This window comes from Aythya ferina, assembly GCF_964211825.1.
Source record: "Aythya ferina genome assembly, chromosome: 38".
NCBI lineage: Eukaryota > Metazoa > Chordata > Aves > Anseriformes > Anatidae > Aythya > Aythya ferina.
Genome location: NC_140335.1, coordinates 389,707 through 414,888, shown reverse-complemented (window position 1 = coordinate 414,888; position 25,182 = coordinate 389,707). Strand labels below are relative to the sequence as shown.

The 25,182-nt window shown below is 65.4% G+C and overlaps 3 protein-coding genes across 3 annotated transcripts; all 3 read left to right on the top strand.

Annotated features, from left to right (window-relative positions):
• Nucleotides 1–973: 973 nt before the first annotated feature.
• FLRT1 (fibronectin leucine rich transmembrane protein 1) lies at nucleotides 974–7,286 on the top strand (the record flags this gene model as incomplete). The annotated part of the gene is made up of 4 exons (XM_084502301.1): nucleotides 974–1,030; nucleotides 3,386–3,536; nucleotides 4,472–6,086; nucleotides 7,205–7,286. Exons 3-4 carry the CDS (start codon nucleotides 4,483–4,485, stop codon nucleotides 7,284–7,286), a joined length of 1,686 nt encoding a protein of 561 aa, XP_084358427.1. The 5' UTR covers nucleotides 974–1,030; nucleotides 3,386–3,536; nucleotides 4,472–4,482.
• A 791-nt stretch (nucleotides 7,287–8,077) lies between these two features.
• STIP1 (stress induced phosphoprotein 1) lies at nucleotides 8,078–18,639 on the top strand. Its single transcript, XM_084502296.1, has 14 exons — nucleotides 8,078–8,151; nucleotides 10,166–10,375; nucleotides 11,673–11,814; nucleotides 12,786–12,927; nucleotides 14,024–14,195; nucleotides 14,267–14,393; nucleotides 14,475–14,577; nucleotides 14,686–14,806; nucleotides 14,882–14,978; nucleotides 15,059–15,183; nucleotides 16,872–16,908; nucleotides 17,036–17,139; nucleotides 17,226–17,398; nucleotides 18,220–18,639. Exons 1-14 carry the CDS (start codon nucleotides 8,143–8,145, stop codon nucleotides 18,290–18,292), a joined length of 1,635 nt encoding a protein of 544 aa, XP_084358422.1. The 5' UTR covers nucleotides 8,078–8,142; the 3' UTR covers nucleotides 18,293–18,639.
• Nucleotides 18,640–19,243: 604 nt separating this feature from the next.
• LOC311426188 (fermitin family homolog 3-like) lies at nucleotides 19,244–24,579 on the top strand. The gene is made up of 5 exons (XM_084502384.1): nucleotides 19,244–19,497; nucleotides 20,895–21,128; nucleotides 23,017–23,161; nucleotides 23,441–23,619; nucleotides 24,474–24,579. Exons 1-5 carry the CDS (start codon nucleotides 19,281–19,283, stop codon nucleotides 24,497–24,499), a joined length of 801 nt encoding a protein of 266 aa, XP_084358510.1. The 5' UTR covers nucleotides 19,244–19,280; the 3' UTR covers nucleotides 24,500–24,579.
• The last annotated feature ends 603 nt before the right edge of the window (nucleotides 24,580–25,182 follow it).

Below are 25,182 nucleotides of genomic sequence, written 5' to 3'. Positions count from 1 at the left end.
GCTCCGTGCACACCCCTGCAGTGCCCCGTGGGGGCCCTGTGCATGCCCATTGTGAGTCCTTGTGCAAGCCCCGTGCAAAGCAGGTGCAAACCCTGTGCAAGCCTCCTGCAAAGGAGGCAAAGGAGGTGCAAGCCTCGTGCAAGCCCCGTGCAAAGGAAATGGAAGTCCCACGCAAGCTCCATGCAAACCCCGTGCAAAGCAGGTCCAAGCCTCGTGCAAACCTTATGCAAACCTCGTGCAAGCCCCGTGCAAACCTTGTGCAAACCTTGTGCAAACCCTGTGCAAGCCTCCTGCAAAGGAAGCAAAGGAGGTGCAAGCCCCGTGCAAAGGAGATGCAAGCTCTGTGCAAACCCCGTGTAAACCTCGTGCAAGCCCCGTGCAAACCTTGTGCAAGCCTCGTGCAAGCCCCGTGCAAAGGAGATGGAAGCCCCGTGCAGACCACGTGCAAGCCCCGTGCAAACCTTGTGCAAACCCTGTGCAAGCCTCCTGCAAAGGAAGCAAAGGAGGTGCAAGCTCTGTGCAAGCCCCGTGCAAACCTCGTGCAAGCCTCGTGCAAGCCCCGTGCAAACCTCGTGCAAGCCTCGTGCAAGCCCTGTGCAAACCCCGTGCAAAGCAGGTGCAAGCCTGGTGCAAGCCCTGTGCAAAGGGGATGCAAGCCCCGTGCAAACCCCGTGCAAACCTTGTGCAAACCTCGTGCAAGCCCCGTGCAAAGCCCTTGCACGCCCCTTGCACGCCCCGTGCAAGCCCCGCTCCCCCCTCGGAGCCCCCCCCCCGCCCGATGCCGCTGCCCGTTGGGTGTTCCCTCCCCCCCCCCATCCCCTCCCCATCCCTTCCTCCCCCCCCCCCTCCAAGCCCCCAGGGTCTGTCCCCCCCCCCCCCGGGCTCTTCCCCCCCCCACCCCCCCCCCGCGCACCGGGAGGCGGCGCTGCCCCCCCCCCCCTCCCCCCCCCCCCCTCCCCGCCGCCTTCCCACGCCCGCAGCCGCCGCCGCCAGCACCGGGCCCGGACCGCGCCGCCCGGCCCCGAGCCCGGTAAAAGCCCCCCCCCGGACCCCCCCCTCCCCAATCCAAGACCCCCCCCCCGGACCCCCCCCCCGCCCCCCATCACCCCCCTCCTTCCTCCCCCCCCCCCCCCCCAGGGATGTTCTGGCCGCGGGGATGGACGGGAACCGGCCCCCCCCCCCCCCCCGGAGCACCGGGGACCCCCTTGGAGACCCCCCCCAGGACCCCCCCGGACCCCCCCGGACCCCCCCGACCTCCCCCAGACCCCCCCGGGCCCCCCCCGCCCCCCTCCTCCCAGTGATGCTCCAAGGACCCAGCGCCCCCCCCCCCCTTCCTCTACCCTTCCCCGCCCCCCCCCCATCCCAGACCCCCCCCGGACCCCCCCATTCAGCCCCTCGCCCCCCCTCGGAGCCCCCCCCCACCCCAAAATCCCCCCCTCCAGCACCGGGGGGGGACAGCAGGGCCCGGCCCCCCCCCGGCTCCAGCCACCGGAGAGCCCCCCCGGCCCCCCCCCCTTTGGCCCCGGGACCCCCCCCCCCCAGAAAAAAAACAGGGCCCCCCCCCAAACCTCCAGGACCCCCCCAAAAAGGCCCAGGACCCCCCCCCCTCCCCTAGGACCCCCCCAGCTCATAGGGATGCTCCAGGGAGCTGGGGGGGGGGGCAGAGAAGGGGACCCCCCCCCACCAGGGTATGGGGGCTTTAATGGGGGGGGGCTGATATCGGGGGGGGTCCCAATATTAAGGGGGGGGTCTTGAAACTAGGGGGGGGTTATATTGAGGGGGGTCCTGACACTGGGGGGGGGATCCTATATTGGGAGGGTTCTGATATTGGAGGGGGGGAGGGGCGAGATTGAGGGGGGGGTCTTGATATTGAGGGGGGGGGTCCTGAGATTGAGGGGGGGGTCTTGAGATTGAGGGGGGGGGTCCTGACACCGAGGGGGGGTCCCATTATTAAGGGGAGGGTGCTGACACTGGGGGGGGAGGGTCCTTCTATTGGGGGGGGGTCCTTTTATTGGGGGGGGTCCTTTTTTTTGGGGGGGGGGGTCCGGACATTGAGGGGGGGGTCCCATTATTAAGGGGAGGGTCCTGAAACTGAGGGGGGGGTCCCAACATTTGCGGGGGGGTCCTGATATTGTGGGGGTGGGCACTGAAATGGGGGGGGGGCAGGGGGGCGTGCCTCAGTTTCCCCCCCCCCCCCCCCATGAGCCCTCGTGCGAGGCTGCGGCTGACGCAAGGGGGTCCCGGGGGGGGGCACAAAGGCCCTAGGCTGGGGGGGGGGGAGATCCCTAACGAGCTGCTGCTAATTAGCACCGTGCCCCCCCCCCTCACCCCACCAGGGGCCTCGCACAAGTGTCCTCGTGCAAAGTCACGCCCCCCCCCCCGAGGGATGCTGGGCTGGATGGGGGGGTCCCGGGGGGGCTCGTTAGTGCAGGGGACGGGAGGTTCATTAGCGCTGCTGCTAATTAGCACCTGGGGGAGCACGGGGCACATCCGGGGGGGGGGCATTCAAGGGTGGGGTGCACGGAGCTGTGAGAGGGCGCGTGTTGCACGAGGGCACGCGTGTTGCACGGGTGTTGCACAAGGATGTGCGTTGCACGAGGGTGCACGTTGCACGAGGGTGTGCGTTGCACAACGGCGGTCGTTGCACGCGTGACTTGCATGAGAATGGTGATTGCACAAGCGGGTGGTGCACAAGCAGGTGTTACACAAGGGTGTGCATTGCACGAGGGTGTGCATTGCACGAGAATGGGGATTGCAGAGGGAGCGTGCCTTGCACGAGGGAGCGTGTTGCACGAGATTGTTGCACTAGGGCAGTCGTTGCATGACCACAAGTGTCGCAGAGGGCTTGTGTAGCACAAGGGTGTGCATTGCACGAGGGAGGTTGCTGCACAAGAGTGCATTGCACAGGGGTTTGCATTGCACAAGAGTATGCATCGCACGAGGGTTTGCATTACACAAGGATGTGCATTGCACAAGAGTGCATTGCACAAGGGTTTGCATTGCACAAGGGTTTGCATTGCACAAGGGTTTGCATTGCACAAGTGCATTGCACGAGGGTTTGCATTACACAAGGCTGTTCATTGCACAATAGTGTGTCGCACAAGGGTTTGCATTGCACGAGTGCATTGCACGAGGGTTTGCATTACACAAGGGCGTGCATCGCATAAGCATGCATTGCACAAGGGTTTGCATTGCACAAGTGCATTGCACGAGGGTTTGCATTGCACAAGAGCGTGCATTGCACGAGAGCGGTGCACAAGCGTGCTCCTTGCACCAGGGCACTTACTGCATGCAAGCATCTGCACAAGCACGTGCATTGCACGAGGGTGGGTGTTGCACGAGGCCGTGCAAGCCCCCCAGCTCACCCCACCCCCCCCAATTACAGCGGCCCCGGCCCCCCCGGCCCCCCCGGGAGTGGCCGCGCGGCGCCGCCATGGGGTCCCGGAGCCGGTAGCAGCGGCGGGCACGGGGACGTGGCACGGGCACGGGGACGTCGCACGGGGACATCGAGCACCAGGAGCACCCTGAGGACCGAGGTAGGGGCCGCTGGGGGGGGCCTCGATTCCTGGGGGGGGCACCAATGGGGGCAGCTTTTATGGGGGGGGGGCCCTGGGACATTTATGGGGGGGTTTTGGGTCCCCGGAGGTTCTCAGGGTGATGTCTGGGGGGGCACCAGGACCCCTGGGATGGGATGGGGGGGGCTGCTGGGTCCTGGGGGGGGGGGATGGCAATGGGGTGCCATAATATGGGGGTGACATTGGGGTCCCCAATGCTGGGGGGGGGTGACACTGGGGTCCTTTATTATGGGGATGATGTTGGGGTCCCATATTAGGGGGGGACACCAGGGTCCCCTATGGTGGGGGGGTCCCCTACAGTGGGGGGGGGGGTGACACTTGGGTCTCATATTATGGGGTGACATCGGGGTGCCTTATTATGGGGGTGACATTGGGGTCCCCTGTAGTGAGGGGGGGTGACAGTGGGGTCCCATATTGTGGGGGTGACATTGGGGTCTCCTTTTTGGGGGGGGTGAAATTGGGGTCCCTTATGGTGGGGGTGACACTGGGGTCCCTTATTATGGGGGTGACATTGGGGTCTCCTTTTTAGGGGGGGTGACAGTGGGGTCCCTTATTATGGGGGTGACATTGGGGTCTCCTTTTTAGGGGGGGGTGAAATTGGGGTCCCTTATGGTGGGGGTGACAGTGGGGTCCCTTATTATGGGGGTGACATTGGGGTCTCCTTTTTAGGGGGGGGTGACATTGGGGTCCTGTATTATGGGGCTGACAGTGGGGTCCCTTATTATGAGGGTGACCCTGGGGTCCCTTATGGTGGGGGGGGGGGTCCCTTAGGGTGGGTACCCCCCCTTCCCCCCCCCCACCCCCAGGAACCAACGTGTGCACGCAGCGCGGGGCTTCCTCTCCCACCCCATTTCCCCCCCCCTCCCCCCCCAATATTTCCCCTTTTTCCCCTCCAGGCCCCCCCCCAATGGCCCCCCCTCCCCGCGGGGCCCCCCCGGCCTGGGCGCTGGCTCTGCTGGCTTCCATTTGGGGGGGCTGCACCCCTTGCCCCTCCGTCTGCCGCTGCGCCGGCGGCCGCGTCTACTGCAACGACCGGGGGCTGACGGCGGTCCCGGAGGGGCTCCCCCCGGGGGCCACCACCCTTTTTCTCCAAAACAACCGAATCGGCGATTCCGGCATCCCTCCTCGGTTGGGCCGCCTGCCGGCTCTCCGCGTCCTTTACCTCTACGCCAACGCCTTGGAGCAGCTCCCGGCTCACCTCCCGCCGGCTTTACGGGAGCTTCACCTCCAGGACAACAACGTGCGGGGGCTCGGGCGGCGAGCTTTAGCCCGCGCCCCCCTCCTGGAACGCCTCCACTTGGACGACAACTCGGTGTCGGCGGCCGGCATCGAGGAGGACGCCTTCGCCGAGAGCCGCCGCCTGCGCCTCCTCTTCCTCTCCCGCAACCACCTGAGCAGCGTGCCGCCGGGGCTGCCGCCGGCGCTGGAGGAGCTGCGGCTGGACGATAACCGCATCCACACCATCCCCCTGCGAGCCTTCGAGGGGCTGCCGGCGCTTCGGCGCTTGGTGCTGGACGGCAACCTGCTGGCCAACCAACGCATGGCCGACGACACCTTCAGCCGCCTGCACAACCTCAGCGAGCTCTCCCTAGGGCGCAACGCCCTGGCGGCGCCGCCGGCCAACCTGCCCCGCGCCCGGCTGCGGCGCCTTTCCTTGGCGGCCAACGCCATCAGCCACGTGCCCCCCGGCGCTTTGGCCAGGATGAGGCTTTTGGAGCGCTTGGACCTGTCGGATAATAACCTGAGCACCTTGCCCCGGGGGCTTTTTGACGATTTGGGGAGCCTGAGCCATTTGGGGTTGCGGAACAACCCTTGGTTTTGCGGTTGTAACCTGGCTTGGCTGCGGGACTGGCTGCGGCGCCGGGCGCCCCAAGGCTTGGAGGTGAGGGGGCTGCTGTGCCAAGCCCCCGCCAGGCTGCGGGGGCTGCCGGTGGGGGAGTTGAGGGGGGAGATGGACGCCTGCGGGACCCCAGCCCCGGAGGCGCCGGGGGCAGCGCAGGGCACGGGGTCACCGGAGGGCGCGGGGTCACCGGAGGGCGCGGGGTCACCGGAGGGCGCGGGGTCACCCGGGGTCGCAGTGGTGGCATCACCGGGGGCGGCGGCGGCGTCCCCCGGCTTGGCGGCGGGGTTGTGGGTGCAATCGGCACCCGGGGGGGCCCTAAAGGTGCGTTGGCCCCCGGCCCCCCCCGGGGCGTCCTTGAGGCTCAGTTGGCTTCGTCCCGGGGGGGGCGCGGTGACCGAGACCCTGGTGAGAGGGGAGAGGGGGGAGTACGTGGTGACGGCGCTGCAGCCCCACGCCGCTTACCGGGTCTGCCTCTCGGCTTTGGACGCCCCCGGGGCCCCCCCCCCGCTCTGCGCCCAAGCTCGAGCCGGGGGGGACCCCGAGGACCCCCCCCCACCCCGCGCCCACCCCCCCGGTTTGCCCCGAGCGGCGGCGGGGGGAGCGGCGGCGGCGGCGGTTTTGGCCCTGGGGGTGCTGGGGGGGTGCTGGCAAAGGAGGAGGAGGAGGAGGTGGGGGCGCGGGGGGGGGCTGCCCCCCCCCACGCACCGGGGGGGGGCGGCTAAAATCGGGGGGGGGGGGGGGAGGAGGCGGGGGGCTGGCGCTGAGACCCCTCCGGGCCCCCCCCGACGAGGGGGGGATCCGCACCGTCTTCCCCCCCCCGCCGCCCCCCCCACCTCCCCCCCCCCCCCCGCCGCTGCCCCCCCCCGGGGCCAGGGGGTACCGGGGGGGGCGGGTGCCCCACGGTAGCGGCGGGGGGGGGTCGTGAAGGGGGGGGGTCTGGCCTCCCGCCCCCGCATTTTGGGGACTGCCCCGCTTTGGGGACCCCCCCCAGGGGATATCTGGGGACCCCCCCCCCACAGTTTGGGGTGCATTGGGGTCCCCCCCCCCTGCTTGGGACACATTTGGGGACCCCCCTCTTAAGGAATAATCTGGGGACCCCCCCCCTTAAGGAACACTTTGGGGGGGGGTCCGCCTAAAGGAAGGTTTTGGCGACCCCCCCCCCCTTTTAAGGGGCATTTTGGGGACCCCCCTTTTAGGGGATATTTTGGGGACCCCCCCCATCAAGGAATAATTTGGGGACCCCCCCCTAAGGAACATTTAGGGGACCCCCCCCCCTTTTAGGGGACAATTTGGGGACCCCCCCCCTTAAGGAACACTTTGGGGACCCCCCCTTTTAGGGGACATTTTGGGGGGGGGCCCATAAGGATGCTTTGGGCCCCCCCCCCTTTTTGGGCCCCCCCCCCCATTTTGGGGTCCCCCACGAGGACGCTTTGGGCCCCCCCCCACTTTGTGCCCCCCCATTTCGGGGACCCCCACGGGGCCCCCCCCAGCATCGAGGACATTTGGGGCTGCCCCCCCCGCCCCCAAGGACATTTGTGGGGTCCTCCCCCCCCCCCCCAGCCTCCCTTTTTGGGGCAGTTTGGCTTTTTTTAAGCTGGTTTGGGGTTGATTTTAGTTTTTTCCGACGCCGCTTTGGGGGTAAAAAGGCGGATTTTGGTGCAGGGCTGGAGGGGGGGGGGGGGGGACGGGGACACAGGACGGGGCCCCCCCCCCCCCCCGAACCGGATCCGCGCCTACCAAAGTGCCCCTCCCCCCCCCGAGGTGCCTTCACCCCCCCCTCCCCCAGGGGCCGGCGGGGAAATTTTGGGGCGAAAAAGGACGGAAATGGGCAAAAGCCCCCCCCGAGGGGCCGGCCCCCCCCCCAATAAACGCGGCGGCTCCTTTTCCCTGCGGCGCCTCCTTCCTGGGGGGGGGGGGGGGGGCACACGCGCGTGCAAGGGGTGTGAGGGCAGGGGGCGGGGCTTGCACGAGGGGGCGGGGCTTGCACGAGGGGGGGTGCACGAGGGGCATGGGGGGGGTCCGTAGGGTTTGGGGGGGGGGTGTTGGGGGCTGGGGGGGGTCATATGAACGGGGGGGTCACAATCGTGTTGCACGAGGGGTCACGTGACGGTCACTTAAGGGTCACGTGACCCCCCCCAAAATTCCTGCACGCCCCCCAAAAATGGGCAGGGAGGGCCTGGGGGGGGGGGGGTTGGGGGGGCTCTGGGCTTTAAATCCCCCTCCCGGCCCCCCCGCATGATGCACGAGGCCCTCCTGGTGCAAGCCCCGCCCCCTGGTGCAAGCCCCGCCCCTTTGTTTAAGCCCCGCCCCCTCCCGAGGTCTCCCCGCCGCGGGGCGGGGCCCCCTCGCCGCAGCCCCGCCCCCTCTCCCTTCTGATTGGCATCTGGCGCAGCCAATGGGAGGGGTGGAAAATTCCAGAAGGCCAGGCAGGGCTCTCGCCAATGGGGGGGCGAGCCGCCGCCCGCCTCGGCCAATCAGCGCGCGGGGCGGGCCTTCGCCGCCGGCTTCCGGCGAGGAGGCGGGGCGAGAAGGGGCGGGCGCCGCTCCGGGGCTCAGCCAATGGCGGGGCGCGCTCCTGGGCGGCGGCCAATGGGCGGGCGCGTGGGCGCGGGCGGGCGGGGCCGGCGGCCAATGGGCGGCGGGGGGCGGGGCGCGAGGCTTCTAGCAGCTTCCAGAAGGCGGCGCGAGGCGGCGGGCGCGGAGCGGAGCGGAACCGGCGCCGCCATGGAGGAGGTGGGGGCGGGGGGGGCCTGAGGGGGTCCTGGGGGGCTCCGGGAGGGTCCTGAGGGGGCTGGGGGGGGCTTTGGAAGCTCCTGAGGGGCTTCCGGGGGGGCTCCGGGGGTCCTGAGGGCCTTGGGGGGGTCCTGAGGGGGTCTGGGGGGGGCCTGAGGGGCCTGGAGGGCTCTGAAGGGGCCTTGAGGGGCTGGGTTGGGGGGGGTCGAGGGGTCCTGAGGGGGCCTGAGGGGCCCTGGGGGGCTTCGGGTGGTCCTGAGGGGGCCTGCGGGGTCTTGAGGGGGCCTGGGGGGCTCTAAAGGGCCCTGAGGGGTTGGGTTGGGGGGGGGTCGGGGGGTCCTGAGGGGGCCTGGGGGGCTTCGGGAGGGTCCTGAGGGGTCCTGAGGGGCCTGGGGGCGCTTCGGGAGCTCCTGAGGGGGCTCCGGGGGTCCTGGGGCGGTTCTGGGGGCCTTGGGGGGCCCTGAGGGGGTCCTGAGGGCGCCTGGGGGGTTTCGGGTGGTCCTGAGGAGGTTCTGGGGGGCCTGCGGGGTTTTTGAGGGAGCCTGGGGGGCTTCGAGGGGTCCTGAGGGGCCCTAAGGAGGTACTGGGGGGGGGGTTCCGGGGGTCTTGGGGCTTTGGAGGGGCTTGGAGGGGCTCTGGGGGGGCTTCGAGGGGTACTGAGGGACCCTAAGGAGGTCCTGGGGTGGTCCTGAGGGGTCTTGAGAGGGGTGGGGGTGGTGCGTAAGGTACCTGGGGGTCTCTGAGGGGACTGGGGGGGCTTTGAGGGGTCCTGAGGGGTCCTGGGGGGCTCTGAGGTGGGCTGGGGGGTCTCTGGGGGTGCTCTGGGGGTCCTCGGGTGGGCTCTGAGGGGGTTTGGGTGGTCCTGAGGGAGCCGTTTTCATTCTGTTTTTATTTTTTTCTGTTTTCTCACTCTGTATTCTGCTTTTTCTTACTCTTTTTTTACATTTTCTATATTTTTTATATGTTTTTACTTGCTCTTCATCCTTGCTTGTTATTTTTCTTCCTCACTTCATCTTCTCCCCGTACTCTTCCTCACTCTTTTTGCTCCTTGTGGCCTTCATCCTTACTCCCTCCTCTTCTTCCTCACCCCATTCTTCTCCCCATGCTCTTCCTCACTCCTTCTTCCTCGTGCCCTTCCTCACCTCTTCCCCATCCTCTTCCTCACTCCTTCCACCTTTCCATGCCCTTCCTCATCTCCTTCCTCGCCCCCTACTCCTCTTCCTCACCTCCTCCCTCATCTTCTCCTCCTCTTCCTCACCTTCTCCCCATGCCCTTCCTCACCTCTTCTTTCTCCCCATCCTCCTCACCCCTTCCACCTCCCCGTGCCCTTCCTCACCTCCTCCCCTCCTTCTCCCCATCCTCTTCCTCACTCTTTCTACCTCCCTATACCCTTCCTCACCTCCTTCCTCACCCCTTCCTCCTCCTCCTCACCCCTTCCACCTCCTTGTGCCCTTCCTCACCCACTCCTCTTCTTCCTCTCCCTCATCCCCCCCACCCTTCCTCCACCCCTTCCTTCTCCCCATCCTCTTCCTCACTCCTTCCACCTCCCCATGCCCTTCCTCACCCCCTCCTCCTCTTCCACCCCCCATACCCTTCCTCCTCCTCCTCCTCACCCCTCCCACCCCCCTCTACCCTTCCTCCTCCTCCTCCTCCTCACCCCTTCCACCTCCCTATACCCTTCCTCACCTCCTTCTTCACCCACTCCTCTTCTTCCTCTCCCTCATTTCCCCCCATCCTCCTCCTCACCCCTCCCACCTCCCTATCCCCTTCCTCACCCCCTCCTCCTCCTCCTCACCCCTCCCACCCCCCATACCCTTCCTCCTCCTCCTCCTCACCCCTTCCACCCCCCATACCCTTCCTCCTCCTCACCCCTTCCACCCCCCATACCCTTCCTCCTCCTCACCCCTTCCACCCCCCTATCCCCTTCCTCACCCCCTCCTCCACCTCCTCACCCCTCCCACCCCCCCCCTACCCTTCCTCACCCCCTCCTCCTCCTCCTCACCCCCCCCCACAGGCGCAGGAGCTGAAGGAGCGGGGCAACCGCGCGCTGGCGGCGGGGGACATCGCGGGGGCCGTGAGGCACTACACGGCCGCCATCGCCCTGGACGCCCACAACCACGTCCTCTACAGCAACCGCTCGGCCGCCTACGCCCGCCAAGGCGACTACAACCGAGCCCTGGCCGACGCCTGCCGTACCGTGGAGCTGAGACCCGACTGGGCCAAGGTGAGACCCCCGGGAACCCCCGCCGAGGGCGTTTTCGGGGTTGGGAAGGGGCTCCGGGTCGCCCAGGCCGAGCTCAGAGTGGTTATTGGGTAAATCGTGTCGCTGAGCTACGGGTAAACTGCTTTTAAAGAGCTCCAGGGGGGTCTTTAAAACCTTAAACACTTCCCTAGGCAGCCCGTCCCAACGCCTCCCAACCCTTTCCATAAAGAAGTGGGAGGAGAATCCCAAAATCATGGAATTTCTAGGTTGGAAGAGGCCTCCAGATCACCCAGTCTGACCTCTGATCTAATACTGAGTCCTCCACTAAACCATATCACTAAACTCTACATCTAAACAGCTTTTAAAGACCTCCAGGGGGGTCTTTAAAACCTTAAACACCTCCCTGGGCAGCTCGTCCCAACTCTTTCCATAAAGAAGTGGGAGAAAAATCCCAAAATCATGGAATTTCTAGGTTGGAAGAGGCCTCCAGGTCACCCAGTCCAAGCTCTGAGTAGTTTTCTGCTAAACTGTGTTGCTGAGCTACATCCAAATGGCTTTTAAAGACCTCCAGGGCTTTAAAAAGACCTCCAGGGGGGTCTTTAAAGCCTCAAGCACCTCCCTGGGCAGCCCGTCCCAACCCTTTCCATAAAGAAGTTCTTCTAAAATCCACCCTAAAACACCCTAAAACACTTTAGCGCGTTCCTCCTCGTCCTGGCGCCAGGCACGTGGGAGAAAAATCCCAAAATCGCAGAATTTTTAGGTTGGAAGAGGCCTCAAGATCATCGAGTCCAACCCCTGACCTAACACTAACCAGTCCTCCACTAAACTGCATCGCTAAATTCTACATCTAAACGTATTTTAAAGATTTCCAGGGGGTCTTTAAAACCTTACACATTTCCTTAAACGTCTTCAAACCCTTTCCATAAAGAACTTCTTCTAAAATCCAACCTAAAACACCCCTGGTGCAACTTGAGCCCATTCTTCCTCGTCCTGGCACTAGGCACGTGGGAGAAAAATCCCAAAATCACAGAATTTTTAGGTTGGAAGAGGCCTCAAGATCACCCAGTCCATCCTCTGACCTAACACAAGTCCTCCACTGAACCCTATTGCTCAGCTTTACGTATTTTAAACGTATTTTACATTTAAAACATATTTTAAACATATTTTAAAGCCCTCCAGGGGGGCCTTTAAAACCTCAAGCACCTCCCTGAGCTCATCCCAACACCTCCCGGCCACCCGAGCACGCTGCTGGTTCAGTTTCGGGGCGTTTTGGGGTATTTTTGGGGGGTTTTTGTGACGGTGGTGATGTCCCTTGTAGGGTTACTCACGCAAGGCAGCGGCGCTGGAGTTCCTGAACCGCTTCGAGGAGGCCAAGCAGACGTACGAGGAGGGGCTGAAGCACGAGCCGGGCAACGCGCAGCTGCGGGAGGGGCTGCAAAACATGGAGGCGAGGCTGGCTGGTGAGGGGGGGGGGCTCGGGGAGGGGTTTGGGGGCGTCCTGGGGTGGTTTGGGGGTCCTGGAGTGGGGCTGGGGGCACCCTGGGGTGGTTAGGGGGCATCCTGGGGTGGTCTGGGGGTCCTGGAGTGGGGCTGGGGGCACCCTGGGGTGGTCTGGGGGCACCCTGGGGTGGTCTGGGGGTCCTGGAGTGGGGCTGGGGGCACCCTGGGGTGGTTTGGGGGCACCCTGAGAGGGTTTGGGGGCACCCTGGGGTGGTTTGGGGGTTCTGGAATGGGTTAGGGGGCATCCTGGAGTGGGTTTGGGGGTCCTGGAGTGGGGCTGGGGGCACCCTGGGGTGGTTTGGGGGTCCTGGAGTGGGGCTGGGGGCACCCTGAGAGGGTTTGGGGGTACCCTGAGAGGGTTTGGGGGCACCCTGGGGTGGTTTGGGGGTCCTGGAGTGGGGCTGGGGGTACCCTGAGAGGGTTTGGGGGTACCCTGAGAGGGTTTGGGGGCACCCTGGGGTGGTTTGGGGGTCCTGGAGTGGGGCTGGGGGCACCCTGGGGTGGTTAGGGGGCTTTAGAATTCTAGAATGAGGCTGGGGGCTCGGTGAGGAACTTCAGGGGGGCCCCAAAATGGGGTTTTGGGGTCCCAAAATAGGGTTTTGGGGCCCCAGAATGGGGTTTTGGGGCCCCAAAATAGGGTTTCAGGTCCCCAAAGTGGGGTTTTGGGGTCCCGGAATGGGGTTTCGGGGCCCCAGAATGGGATTTTGGGGTCCCCAAATAGGGTTTTGGGGTCCCAGAATGGGGTTTCAGGGTCCCAAAGTGGGGTTTTGGGGCCCCAAAGTGGGGTTTTGTGGTCCCCAAATAGGGTTTCGGTGCCCTAGAATGGGATTTTAGGCTCCCGGAGCAGCACTATCACCCCCTGTAGGGGATTCCAGCCCTAGGGGGGGGTCCGTTGGGGGTCCCTGACGCCCCCCCCGTGCCCCCCCCCCAGAGCGGAAGCTGCTGAACCCCTTCAGCGTGCCCAACCTCTACGCCAAGCTGGAGGCCGACCCCCGGACGCGGGCGCTGCTGGGGGACCCCGGCTACCGCGAGCTGCTGGAGCAGCTCCGAACGCAGCCCGCCGAGCTCGGCACGTGCGTGGGGGTCGGGGGGAGGATTTCGGGGGGTTTTGGGGGGGTTGGGGAGGGATTTGGGGGTGTTTGGGGGGAGTTTGGGGGTGTTGGGGTGGGATTTGGGGGCGTTGGGGAGGGGTTTGGGGGGAGTTTGGAGGTGCTGGGGTGGATTTGTGGGGGATTTGAGGGCTTCTGGGGAGATTTGGGGGTGTTGGAGTGGGGTTTGGGGGGATTTGGGGGTGTTGGGGAGGGGTTTGGGGGGAGTTTGGGGGTGCTGCAGTGGGGTTTGGGGGGATTTGAGGGCTTATGGGGGGATTTGGGGGTGCTGGGGTGGGGTTTGAGTGGGGTTTGGGGGGATTTGGGGGGGATTTGAGGGCTTATGGGGGGATTTGGGGGTGTTGGGGTGGGTTTAGGGTGGTGTTTGGGGGTGTTGGGGTGGGATTTAGGGGCGCTGGGGTGGGGTTTGGAGGGATTTGGGGGGGATTTGAGGGCTTATAAGGGGATTTTGGGGGGGTTTGGGGGCATTGGGGAGGGGTTTGGGGGGATTTGGGGGCGCTGGGGTGGGGTTTGGGGGGATTTGGGAACGTTGGGGTGGGGTTTGGGGGTGTTGGGATGGGGTTTGAGTGGGGTTTGGGGGGATTTGGGGGCGCTGGGGTGGAGTTTAGGATAAGTTTTGGGGTGTTGAGGGGGTGTTGGGATAGGTTTGGGGCTGCCAACATGGGCTTCGGGGGCTTAACCTGGGATTTGGGGCAAATTTTGGGGGGAGTTTGGATAGGTTTTGGGGTACCAAGGGGGAGTTGGGATGGGCTTTGGGGTGTTAGTGTGGGGCTTGGGGCAGGTTTTGGGGTTCTAGGAGGACTTGGGGCAGGTTTTGGGGGCTTAACCTGGCATTTGGGACAGGTTTTGGGGGATTTGGGATGGGTTTGGGCAGGATTAACACAGGTTTTGGGGCTCTCAGCATGGCTTTTGGGGCACTTTTTGGGGTCATACCGCCTGGATCGTGCACCAATCCCACCCAGGACCCCCGAGCGGTTTAGGGGGTGCCGCTGGGGAGTTGTTGGGGTTTTTTTTTTTTGGGGTCCCACCCCCACGTAGCCCCCTTTTTTCCCCCCCCCAGGAAGCTGCAGGACCCCCGGGTGATGACGACGCTGAGCGTGCTGCTGGGGGTCGACCTGAGCGGGGCCGAGGAAGAGGAGGAAGCCATGTCCCCCCCGCCCCCCCCACAGCCCCCCAAGCCCGACCCTCGCCCCGAACCCATGCAGCAGGACCTCCCGGAGAACAAGAAGCAGGTTTGAACCCTCCCGGACCCCTTAAAAACCCCCAAATCCCCCCAAATACCCACTGCCCCCCCCCCTTTTAGGCGCAGCAGGAGAAGGAGCAGGGCAACGCCGCCTACAAGCGCAAGGACTTCGCCGCCGCCCTGGCGCACTACGACCGAGCCCAGGAGCTTGATCCCACCAACATGACTTATATCACCAACCAGGCGGGTGAGTACCACCCCGGGGGGGCCTTCGGGACCCCCAAAACCCCCCCAATTTAATCCTTTTTGCCCCCCTCCCCCGTTGTAGCCGTTTACTTCGAGAAGGGCGATTACAACCGGTGCCGGGAGCTGTGCGAGAAAGCCATCGAGGTGGGCAGGGAGAACAGAGAGGACTACAGGCAGATTGCTAAGTGAGTGGGGGGGGAGCCCTCTTTTTAACGGGGCGGGGGGGCGTTTTTTGGACACCCTCGGCACCCCCAAATGTCGCCGTGCCCCCCCAAACCCCCCCCCAACCGCAGGGCGTACGCCCGCATCGGCAACTCGTACTTCAAGGAGGAGAGCTACAAGGACGCCATCCACTTCTACAACAAGTCCCTGGCCGAGCACCGCACCCCCGACGTGCTCAAAAAGTGCCAGCAGGTACCCCTGGGGGGCTCCTGGGGGGGGAAATTAAGGTGTGGACCCCCCCCCAAATCCCATTCTCGCGTCGTGCAGGCGGAGAAGATCCTAAAGGAGCAGGAGCGGCTGGCGTACATCGACCCCGACCTGGCTCTGGAGGAGAAGAACAAGGGCAACGAATGCTTCCAGAAAGGTGAGCGGGGGCTTTTTTGGGGCTGGGGGGGTCCCTAAAACTCAAGGCTGACCCCCTGTCCCCCCCCCACGCCCACCCAGGGGATTACCCTCGTGCCATGAAGCATTACAGCGAGGCGATCCGGCGCAACCCGCACGACGCCAAGCTGTACAGCAACCGCGCCGCCTGCTACACCAAGCTGCTCGAGTTCCCCCTGGCGCTGAAGGTGGGGGTCTGGGGGGGCTGGGGGGCACCCCGAGATCCTTTGGGGGGGTTGGGAGGGGTTTTGGGGGGGGCTGGGGGGCACCCTGAGCTCCTTCGGGGGGGTTGGGAGGGGTTTTGGGGGGGGCTGGGGGGCACCCCGAGCTCCTTCGGGGGAGTTGGGGGTCACACAAGGGGTTTGGGGGCTGGGTTTGGGGGGTTTGGGGGTCACACAAGGGGGCTGGGGGCTGGTTTTGGGGGGCTTGGGGGTCACACAAGGGGTTTAGGGATGTGTTTTGGGGTTCAGGGGTCACCCAAGAGGGTCTGGGGACCTGATTTGGGGGTTTGGGGGTCACACAAGGGGGCTGGGGGCTGGGTTTGGGGGATTTGGGGGTCACACAAGGGGGCTGGGGGCTGGGTTTGGGGGATTTGGGGGTCACACAAGGGGGCTGGGGGCTGGGTTTGGGGGATTTGGGGGTCACACAAGGGGTTTGGGGATGTGTTTTGGGGTTTAGGGGTCACACAAGAGGGTCTGGGGACCTGATTTGGGGGTTTGGGGTCACTCAAGGGGTTTTAGGGACCTGTTCTGGGGGTTTAGGGGTCACCCAAGGGGTCTGGGGACCTGCTTTTGGGGTTCAAGGTCACCCAAGATGCCCCCAAGACATTTTGGGGTCCCCCCCATAATTTTTGGGGTACCCCCACCCATTTTTGGGGGTCCCCCCATGATTTTTGCTGTGCCCCCACCAACTTTTGGGCTCATCCATGACTTTTGGGATGCCCCCTCCAATTTTTGGGGTCCCCCACTGATTTTTCAGAAGCCCCCAACACCTTTTGGGGTACCCCAAACAAATTTTGGGGTGCATCCACCAAGTTTTGGGGCCCCCCCTTGATTTTTGGGGTGCCCCCACCAATTTTTTGGGGGTCCCCCCATGATTTTTCTGTGCCCCCACCAACTTTAGGGCTCATCCAGGACTTTTGGGATGCCCCCTCTAATTTTTGGGGTCCCCCACTGATTTTTCAGATACCCCCGACACCTTTTGGGGTACCCCAAACAAATTTTGGGGTGCCCCCACCAAGTTTTGGGTTCCCCTCATAATTTTTGGGGTGCCCCCACCCATTTTTGGGGGTCCCCCCATGATTTTTGCTGTGCCCCCACCAACTTTAGGGCTCATCCATGACTTTTGGGATGCCCCCTCTAATTTTTGGGGTCCCCCACTGATTTTTCAGATACCCCCGACACCTTTTGGGGTACCCCAAACAAATTTTGGGGTGCCCCCACCAAGTTTTGGGGTCCCCCCTTGATTTTTGGGGTGCCCCCACCCATTTTTGGGGGTCCCCCCATGATTTTTGCTGTGCCCCCACCAACTTTAGGGCTCATCCATGACTTTTGGGGTGCCCCCTCTAATTTTTGGTATCCCCCACTGATTTTTCAGAAGCCCCCAACACCTTTTGGGGTACCCCAAACAAATTTTGGGGTGCCCCCACCAAGTTTTGGGGTCCCCCCTTGATTTTTGGGGTGCCCCCACCCATTTTTGGGGGTCCCCCCATGATTTTTGCTGTGCCCCCACCAACTTTAGGGCTCATCCATGACTTTTGGGATGCCCCCTCTAATTTTTGGGATCCCCCACTGATTTTTCAGATGCCCCTAAGACATTTTGGGGTACCCCAAACAAATTTTGGGGCGCCCCCACCCATTTTCCCCCCCCCCCACAGGACTGCGAGGAATGCATCCGCCTGGAGCCCACCTTCAGTGAGTCTCACCCTGGGGATACCTGGACATGGAGGGGGGGGGTTATCCAGCTTGGGGTGGGCTTACCCATCCCGGGGGGGGCTTTTTTGGGGTGCTGCCCCCCCAAATTCCCCTGCCCCCCCCCCAGTTAAAGGCTACACCCGCAAGGCAGCGGCGCTGGAGGCGATGAAGGACTACAGCAAAGCCATGGACGTCTACCAGCGCGCCCTCGACCTCGACGCCTCCTGTAAGGTGAGCCCCCCCCCAGCCCAGGAACCCCAAAAATCATCCCGGGGGGGGCTTTAGGGTGACCCCCCCGTGTTTTTTGGCCCCCCCAGGAGGCTGCTGAGGGTTACCAGCGCTGCCTGTTGGCCCAGTACAACCGCAACGACAACCCCGAGGAGGTGAAGCGGCGCGCCATGGCCGACCCCGAGGTGCAGCAGATCATGAGCGACCCCGCCATGCGCCTCATCCTCGAGCAGATGCAGAAAGACCCCCAGGCCCTCAGCGAGTGAGTGCCGACCCCCCCCCCCCCGGGTCCCCAAAATGTCCCCACGTGGCCCCGAGGTGGCCCCGAGGTGGCCCCGAGGTGGCACAGGGGGTCCCCGAGGTGGCCCCGGTGCTCCGTGGGGTGCCCCGTGGTGCACTTTGGCCATGGTGGTGTCGCTCAGAGCTGCTGGGGGGGCGTGGGGAGGGTCCCCAGAGCCTCGTGGGGTGTCACAGGGGGTCCCCACATGTCCCCAGGGTGTCACAGGGGGTCCCCGAGGTGTCACATGGGGTCCCCGAGGTGTCCCCGGTGCTCCGTGGGGTGCCCTGTGGTGCACTTTGGCCATGGTGGTGTTGCTCAGAGGGTCCCCAAAACCTTGTGGGGTATCCCCGGGGGTCCCTGAGGTGTCCCCAGGGTGTCACGGGGGTCCCCAAGTGTCCCCAAGGTGTCCCCAAGGTGTCACAGGGGGTCCCTGAGGTGTCACGGGGGTCCCCACGTGTCCCCGAGGGGTCACAGGGGGTTCCCGAGGTGTCACAGGGGTCCCCGCATGTCCCCAAGGTGTCCCCAAGGTGTCACAGGGGGTCCCTGGGGTGCCCCCAGCACCTTGTGGGGTGCCCCCCGTCCCCAAAATGTCCCCACATCCCCCCCCACCCCCCATCACCCCCTTTTGTCCCCCTGCCCTCCTGCTTCATGACGCCCTCAGGCCCCCTCCCTGTCACCACCCCCCTTAGGACCACGGGGGGGGGGTCTGGGGGTTATAGGGGAGGTCTGGGGGTTATGGGGGGGGTCTGGGGGTTATGGGGGGGTCTCCGTGTCCCCCCCGACCCTCTTGTCCCCCCCCCCAGGCACCTCAAGAACCCCGTCATCGCCCAGAAGATCCAGAAGCTGATGGACGTTGGGCTGATCGCCATCCGGTGATGTCACCGTCCCCGTGTCCCCCCCCCCACAGCCCCTGGGGACCCCCCCCCCTCCTTAAAATTTAGGGGGGGGGGTTTGGGGGGCCCTGCTCGCCTCCCCCCCCAGTCCCAGGGGGAAACGGGGACCCCCCCCCAGCGCCAGGCCATGGGGACACCGGAGATGCTGCAGCCCCATTGAGGGGGGGGGGGGAAGTGTTTGGGGGGGGTCTCAGGGTACCCCCAGAGGGTGTTTGGGGTCCCTGGGGAGGGGGGGTGGGGGTCGTGGGGTGCTGCCCCCCCCCCCACCTCCCCCCCCTCAAATTGTCTCGGTTTTGGGTCGCCGCGGCCCCAATAAAGAGCGGAGCAGTTGCCAGGCCCAGCCTCTGTGGGGCGGGGGGGGGATTTTTGGGGAGGGGGGGGGTCGTGGGGGGGGGGGCAGGCACCGAGGTCAATACGGGGGGGGCACGGGGGGGGGCAAAAAGGGGGTGTTTGGGTCTTTTTTTGGGGGGGTGGATCCGTTTTGGGGGAAGGGGGGGGACTTTGGGATGATGGGAGGGGGCTTAATGGGGGGGGGGCACCACCGTCTAATGGGGGGGGGGTTTGGGGGGGCACACATCCAAATCCTGCCTTTTTTTTGGGGGGGGGGGCCAAAATTTGGGGCTGTAGTTCTCAAATTGGGGCCCTGGCTTCCGCTTCCTGCCCGGCCCCGGAAGGCTGCCCCCCCCCCCTCGATTTTTGGGACAAAAAGCACCCAAAATTTTAATTTTTAGACGGGGGGGGGCACCCCAAATGTAGTGGTTCCAAATCCATGATTGGGGGGGAAATACGGTGGGGGGGGGGGGTGCAGGGATATTGGGGTCACCCCAAATATTTTTTAAGGGAGGGGGGGGGTTGCGACGGGGACCTGGGCGTGGCATTTTTTTTGGGGGGGGTGACATCACGGCTCCACTTCCTCTACGTGGTTGGGGGGTGGGGGGGGGGACAAGAAAAGGGGGGGGGCACCCGGCGCCATGGCGGGGCTGAAGACGGCCACGGGGGAGGCCATCGACGGCTCCTTCGAGCTCCAGGTGGAGGTGGAGGGGGCCGGGGGGGGTCCTGACCCCCCCCTTGACCCCCCCAAACCGGGGGGGCCACCGCTAGAGCCCCCCCCCAGCCTCACTGTCGCCCTCCGCGTCACCGGGGACCTGCACGTTGGCGGCCTCATGCTGCTCATCGTGGAGACCGTGGGTGAGTGCCCCCCCCCCCCGGGGGGGTTTTGGGGGGGCAAATTTGTGCCCCCCCACCCTTTTAGGGTCCCTCCGAGCCGTAGCAAACTGGGGGGGCGCCCCTGACCCCCCCCAGCCCTATAGCAAAGGGTTTTCCCCCCCCCCCCCCCCCCTCCTCGTCCTTCCCTCCATCACGCGGTGCTGAGTGGCTGCTGCTGGGGGGGGGCGGGGGGGGGGCAGGATGTGGTCGGGGGGGGGCCCAGCCCTTATCGGGGGGTCCCAGGGTCCCCCCCCCGTTTCCGTGTCACCCCCTGGCCGGGGCGATAAGGGAACCGAGGGGTATAAATAGCCCTGGGTGCCCCCCCCACCCCATGACCCCCCCCCCCAGGTTTACGGGGGGGGGCAGCAGGGTCCTCACAGCCCCCCCCAGCACCCCAACCCCCAGTAGCACCTTGCAGCCCCCCCCCCAGCCCCCCCAAATGTCTCCATAGCCCCCCCATGACCCCCCCCGGCTCCCCAGCCCCTTTCTGCTCTCCCCCCCCCCCCCAATTTGGGGTTTAGGGGTACGTGGGGGGGGGGCTATGGGGTGAAATTAGGATTTTTGGTGTGATGGGGGGGGTGTAGAAGGGATTATTTGGGGGGGGGCCCATGGGGGGGTAGGGGTGATGGGGTTATGGGGTCAGGGGGTTCATGGGGGGGTTTTGGGAGGGTATGGGGGGGTTTAGGGGGCGATGGGGGGGGGCATGGGGGGATTTTGGGGGGGGTTAGGGTTGTCATGGGGGGGGAAATTGGGTGATGGGGGCGGATATTGGGTGATGTGGGGGAGTTTTGGGGGCTATGGGGGGGTGTAGGGTTGGTATTGGGGGGGGATATTGGGTGATGGGGGTCATGGGGGAGTTTGGGGGGCTATGGGGGGGTTATTGGGTGATGGGGGGGAGTTTGGGGGGGGCTATGGGGGAGGTTATTGGGTGATGGGGGGAGTTTGGGAGGTATGGGGGGGATATTGGGTGACGGGGGGAGTTGGGGGAGTCATAGGGGGGAATATTGGGTGATGGGGGGAGTTTGGGGGGGCATGGGGGGTGTAGGGTTGTCATGGGGGGGGATATTGGGAGCAATGGGGGGAGTTTGGGGGGGGTTTGGGGGGATTAGGTTTGTCATGGGGGGTTTGGGGTGGCATGGGGGGGATATTGGGCAACGGGGGGGTTTCAGGGCTATGGGGGGGTGTTCAGGGCTATGGGGGGGGCATTTTGGGCATGGGGGGGGGCGGATATTGAACAACGGGAGAATTTTGAGCAGCACCGGGTGGGGTCAGCATCACGATTACAGTCTCCAGATAACAGAGGGGGGGTGGAAGACCCCCTCTCCCACCCCGTACCCCCCCGCTGACCCCCCCCGTGTGTCCCCCCCCCCCCCAAATAGGGGTGCAAAGGGACTGGTCAGACCACGCTTTGTGGTGGGCCCAGCGTCGGCAGTGGCTGCTCCGTCCCGGCCGCACCTTGGACGCGCTGGGGGTGGGGGCGGACGCGCGGCTCCGCTTCGCCCCCCAGCACCGAGCCCTGCGCCTCCGCCTGCCCAACCGCCGCCGCCTGCGGCTGCGCCTCTCCTTCGCCGAGCCCCTCTGCAGGGTGGTGGCCGAGGCCTGCCGACTGCTGGGTATGGCTGGGGGGGGTCCTGGGGGGCTTAGAGGGTTTGAGGGGGGTTTAGAGGGGTCCTTGGGGGGGTTAGGGGGTGCTAGAGGGGTCCTGGGGGGGGTCAGAGCGCCTCTCCTTCGCCGAACCCCTCTGCAGGGTGGTGGCCGAGGCCTGCCGGCTGCTGGGTATGGCTGGGGGGGGTCCTGGGGGGGTCCTGGGGGGGCTTAGAGGGTGTTAGAGGGGGCTAGGAGGGTGATAGAGGGGTCCTGGGGGGGGTCAGAGCGCCTCTCCTTCGCCGAGCCCCTCTGCAGGGTGGTGGCCGAGGCCTGCCGATTGCTGGGTACGTCGGGGGGGTCCAGGGGGGGGCTAGGGGGGTCCTGGGGGCAGATAAAGGGCCTGGGGGGGGCATTAGAGGGGTCCTGGGGGGGTCAGAGCGCCTCTCCTTCGCCGAACCCCTCTGCAGGGTGGTGGCCGAGGCCTGCCGGCTGCTGGGTATGGCTGGGGGGGTCCTGGGGGGGCTTAGAGGGTGTTAGAGGGGGCTAGGGGGGCGTTAGAGGGGTTTAGAGGGGGTCCTGGGGGGGGGTCAGAGCGCCTCTCCTTCGCCGAGCCCCTCTGCAGGGTGGTGGCCGAGGCCTGCCGGCTGCTGGGTATGGCTGGGGGGGGTCCTGGGGGGGTCCTGGGGGCAGTTAGAGGGGGTCTAGGGGCAGTTAGGGGGGGCCTGGGGGGTGTTAGAGGGGTTTAGAGGGGGTCCTGGGGGGGGGTCAGAGTGCCTCTCCTTCGCCGAGCCCATTTGCAGGGTGGTGGCCGAGGCCTGCCGACTGCTGGGTACGTCGGGGGGGTCCGGGGGGGGCTAGGGGGGTCCTGGGGGCAGATAAAGGGCCTGGGGGGGCATTAGAGGGGTCCTGGGGGCAGTTAGAGGGGTCCTGTGGGGTGTTAGAGGGGTCTGAGGGGGGCTTGGAGGGTGTTAGAGGGTACTGGGAGGCAGCTGGGGGAGTCTGGGGGGGTCTTAGAGGAGGTTTGGGGGCAGTTGGGGGGGCTAGGGGGGTGCTAGAGGGGGCTAGTAGGGTGTTAGAGGGGTTTAGAGGGGGTCCTGGGGGGGGTCAGAGCGCCTCTCCTTCGCCCAGCCCCTCTGCAGGGTGGTGGCCGAGGCCTGCCGGCTGCTGGGTATGGCTGGGGGGGGTCCTGGGGGGTCCTGGGGGGCTTAGAGGGTGTTAGAAGGGGCTAGGGGGCTTGAGGGGGGTTAGGGGGTGCTAGAGGGGGTCTGGGGGGTGTTAGAGGGGTCTGAGGGGGGTTTAGTGGGGGTTAGAGGGGACTGGGAGGCAGCTGGGGGGTCTGGGGGGGTGTTAGAGGAGGTTTGGGGCAGTTGGGGGGCCTGGGGGGCGGTTAGGGGGTGCTAGAGGGGTTTGAGGGGGGTTAGGGGGTGTTAGAGGGGGCTAGGGGGGTGCTAGAGGGGGCCTGGGGGCAGTTAGAGGGGTCTGAGGGGGGCTGGGGGGGTGATAGAGGGGGCCTGGGGGGGGTTAGGGGGGTCTGGGGGGTGTTAGAGCAGGTTTGGGGGCAGTTGCGGGGGCCTGGGGGGTACTAGAGGGGGGTTGGGGGCAGCTGGGGGGGTTAGAGGGGGCTTGGGGCAGTTAGAGGGGTCTGGGGGGCATTAGAGGGGGGTTGGGGGCAACTGGGGGTGTTAGGGGGGAGCTGGGGGGGGTCTGGGGGTCTTAGAGGGGGTCCTGGGGGGTCTTAGAGGGATCTGAGGGCATCTTTGGGGGAGCTGGGGGGGGTCTGGGGGGTATTAGAGGGATTGGGGGGGGCTTTGGGGGTATTAAAGGGGTTGGGGGGGGTCTGGGGGGTATTGGGGGGGTCTGGGGGGGCTCTGGGGGGGGGCTTTGGGGCCCCCTCCCCATGGTTTTGGGGCACAGGCATCCGGCACCCGAGGAGCTGTCGCTGCTGCGGCCCCCCGAGGATGAGGAGGAGGAGGAAGGGGGGGGCAAGAAACGCGGCGACCCCCCCCCGGCAGGAGGAGGAGGGTCGACTTCGACCTCAGCTCTGTTGTGCTGCCCCCCGGTGAGTGGCCCCCCCCTCAAAAAAAAAATAAAATTGGGGATCCCACAAAAAGGGGGGACACCCCCCAAAAAAAATGGGACCCCCACTGAAAAATTGGGACCCCCCAAAAAAGAATGGGACCCCCCCAAAAAAAATGGGACCCCCCCCACAAAAATAGGGACCCCCCAAAAATTGTGACCCCCCCCCACCAAAAATAGGGACCCCCAAAATGGGGGAACCCCCCCCAAAGTCTCCTCCCCCCCCCCCCCTCCGATGTGACCCCCCCCCTCCCTTATTTAGGCCAGGAGGGGCCATGGCGGGGGCCCCCCCCCCCACCTGCTCCCCCCGCCAGGGGCCCCCCCGGGCACCCCCAACTGCTACCAGATGCTGGTGGCCCCCCCGGGGGGGGCTGGGTCCCTGTGCCCCCCCCCGGCCCCCCCGTGGGAACCCGGTGCTGCACCGCACCGGATCAATGCGAGGTAACGGGGGGGGGGGGGAGATTTTGGGGGACCTGGGGGCAGATTGGGGGGGGGAATGGGGATTATTGGGGGGGTTTGGGGGGGAACTGGGGGGGATTAGGGTGGTTTGGGGGACTGGGGGGGCAGATTAGGGGATTGAGGGGGATGGGGGGCAATTGGGGGTGGTTTGCGGGGGCAGATTAGGGGATTGGGGGGCAACAGAGGGATTAGGGTGGTTTGGGGGGGCTGGAGGGGGCAGATTAGGGGACTGGGGGGGCAACTGGGAGGGATGGGGGCAGATTATGAGATTGGGGGGCAACTGGGAGGGATTAGGGTGGTTTGGGGGGCTGGAGGAGGCAGATTAGGGGATTGGGGGGGCAGATTAGGGGATTGGGGGGCAACTGGGGGGCAATGGGGTGGTTTTGGGGGGGCTGGGGTGACAGATTAGGGGACTGGGGGGCAGATTAGGGGATTGAGGGGGCTGGGGGCAACTTGGGGTGGTTTGGGGGGGCAGATTAGGGTATTGGGGGGCAACTGGGAGGGATTGGGGGCAGATTAGGAGATTGGGGGGCAATTGGGGGGGATTAGGGTGGTTTGGGGGGGCTGGAGGGGGCAGATTAGGGGATTGGGGGGGCAGATTAGGAGATTGGGGGCAGATTGGGGGGGGCTGGTGTATTTGGGGGGGCAGCAGGGCAAATTGGGGGCAGTTTGGGGGCTGCTGTGCTGGTTTTTTTGGGGGGGGTCAATTTTGGGGCCCATCTTTGAGCTGTGCATTTGGGAAGCAGGTTCTGGGGGGTCCAATTTTTTGGGGAGGGGTCCCCAAATGTTTTTTTTTTTTGGGGGGGGTCCCTAAATTTTGGGGTGCCCCCCCCCAGGTGGCTGGTGTCGTCGCGCTCGCTGATGCAGCAGGACGTGGCCGACGACGAGGAGCTGCTGCTGCGCTTCAAGTACTACTGCTTCCTCGACATCGACCCCCAGGTGCCCCCCCCGACACCCCAAAACCCCCCTGCGGCACCCCAAAAACCCCCGACCCCCCCCAGAGCCCCCCAGCCCCCCAAAACCTCCCCGACCCCCCCCCCGCAGGCCCTTCCTCAACCTCAAACCCTCACCTTTCCCACCGCTGCTTCAAAAAAGCCCCAAATCTCCCCAAAAATGACACCCCAAAACCCCCCCGCGGCACCCCAAATATCGTTGCCCCCCCCCCATCACCCTGTGCCCCCCCCAGAGCCCCCCAAACCTCCCCTATAACCCCCCCAACCCCCTCCAGCACCCCCTTAGGGTGTCATTTTGCATGTTTTACCCCCCCCATTTCACCCTGCGCCCCCCCACGTTGCCCCCATCACCCTGTGCCCCCCCCAGAGCCCCCCAAACCCCCCCCATAACCCCCCAAACCTCCCCTATAACCCCCCCAACCCCCTCCAGCACCCCTTAGGGTATCATTTTGCATGTTTTGCCCCCCCCATTTCACCCTGCGCCCCCCCCACGTTGCCCCCATCACCCTGTGCCCCCCCCCAGAGCCCCCAACCCCCCCCATAACCCCCCCCAAACCTCCCCTATAACCCCCCCAACCCCCTCCAGCCCCAT